We start from the raw sequence: 2,622 nt of genomic DNA on the forward strand, positions 1-2,622 counted from the left end.
GCTACTTGGTCCCAATGGAATTTCCCATTGGGAACCTGCTAGCACTAAGTTGCTAACTGGTTAGCTAGATGCTTCCGACAAACCGGCCACAACCAAAAAGGCTTGTGAACCTTCTGCCACAACAATCCCGCCCCCTTGATAATCGACCAATCACATTCACTCTATTCAGTCGTGTAAAGTCGGGCACCACTCGGGAGAAATCGGAAATGAAACGGTTGGAACGGCCGCTTCCCTACGAGTATAAGCGTCACCATATGGCCCATTTACTGATTTAGTGTGTGATTAAAAAAAAAGTTCTAATGTTTAGAGGACCGCAGCAAGAAGCAGACATCTGAATCCAACAGTAGCTAGAGCTAACGTTAGCCCGTCTGCTACGCCCTCTCTCTGCAGAGCCGTGTGTAAAATACCGCTGGCTCTGATGGAGGTTTTTTATATTTATTTGGCTGAATGTTCGTTGAATGTGATGATGTCATCAGTACGCTTCGGTTCCAATGGACCCAGATTTATTCTGCGTGCTCCCATTCTCTCCGAGTCCAGACTTTCCTGGGTTCTTCTCAAGAACAGACTTGGCAAGGACACAAGTCAGTTCTTGTGTTCTTGTGAATTGAGAAACGGCCAAAGTCTTTACAGGTATCAGGAAATTTAATTAGCAATTTGAAAATGGCTACCGTCCAAATGATGAAGAGAAAAACAATAATTTTCCAAAAACTCCGAATTATGGTGGAATAGCTAAATCCACTAAGAGCTTTTTGGAAGTTTTACACACAAATTTCAGAGGAAAAAAAAGAAGTTTTAGAAGTTTTTTTTTTCTTGTTCTAAATGCTGTTCTTGCTGTACCTTTTATCAAGAATATAACCTTCAACTTTGTGCAGTTCCTTCCCAAAAAGTCCACATGGTTTGAAATTCAGGCAGCACTTTTCACCAGTTCTGGAAAAAACAAAACAAGCAATCGTTACTCTTTTCTTGTTAAATCCAACAAAACATCATAAAAAAGTCAAACTTTAAAAACCAAGTATAGAGCAAATTAAGGAGGGACAGATGAAAATCTTTTAAGGACAGTTTATAATCAACGCGTTTATCGAGCCGTGATAATACCTAAAATGATCTTTGCAGAAAAGACTATTAACTTTGGAGGTTTGTTGTTTTACTCGGGTTAAAGAGGAATCTTGTTTGATTGTTCGGATGGAAAGTACTCCAGGCTCAGTTCTTCTCTAGCTGCACGTCTTTCCTGAAAGAAGATATCTGATGCTAACTATATGTACTTTCTGGGTTTTCCTTTCTCGTAGATTTACTTCTGGTCCAGTAATCCAATTTTAATTTGTCTTATAAGGAAACAACTCCGTACTATAAAGTTATTTCTTTCATGGGCTCACATTATTTTCCCTTTCCCATAGAAAGTACTCCAGTTATTTTGTCTTTAGTTATGTCTTCTTCCTCGGTCAACACACTGACAAAGCTTTTTCTGCCGTCAACAATTGTAATTATTTTCATAGAAAGTATCTGTGTCTCTTTCTGCTACTGACTATACATCCTTTATTTATTTTCTTTCTCATAGAAGGTACTAAACGTCTAGAGCTTCTGTGCTTAGTTATCTAATTTTAATGGAAGTGACCATTTACTGATCTTGTTAACAAAATAAATTTTGTTTGTTATTAAACAGTCTATCTGGCTCAGTCATTCTGTGTTTAACATTATTCCCTTCCTTGATGAAGCCATTGCCTCCTGCAGTCAGTATCATCTTTTTATTTTACCAATAGAAGGTATCGGTTGTGGCTCAGGTTTCCTGTTAAAAGACAGTGTTTCCTCCCCACTGTTACCACATGTTAGCTTAAGAGGCAGGATTGCTGCAGTGACTTGAAGCTTTTAAACCTTTTATCCACTAGTCAGCTGATTTAGACTGTATTATCTTCTGTTTTGCAGTAAATTAAACTCTACCTTATTTCATCTGAGTATATCATTGTGGTAAAACACAGACAGACTTGAAAAAGATTTTTCCCAAATTGAATTGTATGTAGTAGTTTATGTTTTAGAACAACTTGTATTGTCTTCCAGTAACAGTTTTTAGTGAACTGGTGTGATAAAAACAGAAACTGAACTGAGGTACTCAGGTTGCAAATTCCACACGTTGTTTAAATGTTTAAATGTCCATCGCTGCTAATTTATTTATTTTTAAAGTTTTTTTTTTAAATGTTTTTTAATATAATCTCTAAAAAATAAAGTCATTGAGCTACTTACTTTGAAATCACAGACTCTGCTTTGTGTTTATTGTTGAAAACTCTATGCTTGCCTACAAAGCAACGATGAAATATGCAACAGACCTCTTTACTTTGTTGTCCTGGATTTAAATTTCAATGTGATTTGGCATAATAAGAAACAATTTAGTTCTTAAAAGCAAGAAGCTGTTTTCCATTTAATTGTCAGACTGCAAATACATATTTATCAAACAGCCATTACAGATTATGCCGCCTAATGTTGATCCGGTCTGTTCTCCAAACAGTTCTGGCCAGTTAGAGCATAAATAAGGACTGTAATAGAAAGTATCTCCTTGTATTCGGCTCCCTTCTATCAGATCACACCAGAGGGAGTTTAAAAGCCATTTAAACACCTTAGATACTTTGTTTT

At 36.7% G+C, this 2,622-nt stretch overlaps 1 protein-coding gene across 3 annotated transcripts in view; it reads right to left on the minus strand.

Annotated features, from left to right (window-relative positions):
- LOC107099464 (oxysterol-binding protein-related protein 1-like) overlaps nucleotides 1–2,622 on the minus strand; it is a 64,676-nt gene that overhangs the window by 8,005 nt on the left and 54,049 nt on the right. For all 3 annotated transcript variants that reach the window (XM_015397600.1, XM_015397601.1, XM_015397602.1), the window contains one exon: nucleotides 838–927. In XM_015397600.1, coding sequence (XP_015253086.1) covers nucleotides 838–927 — 90 coding nt within the window. The remainder of the gene's footprint in view (nucleotides 1–837; nucleotides 928–2,622) is intronic.

Source organism: Cyprinodon variegatus, unplaced genomic scaffold, assembly GCF_000732505.1.
Source record: "Cyprinodon variegatus isolate N-32 unplaced genomic scaffold, C_variegatus-1.0 Scaffold872, whole genome shotgun sequence".
Lineage (NCBI taxonomy): Eukaryota > Metazoa > Chordata > Actinopteri > Cyprinodontiformes > Cyprinodontidae > Cyprinodon > Cyprinodon variegatus.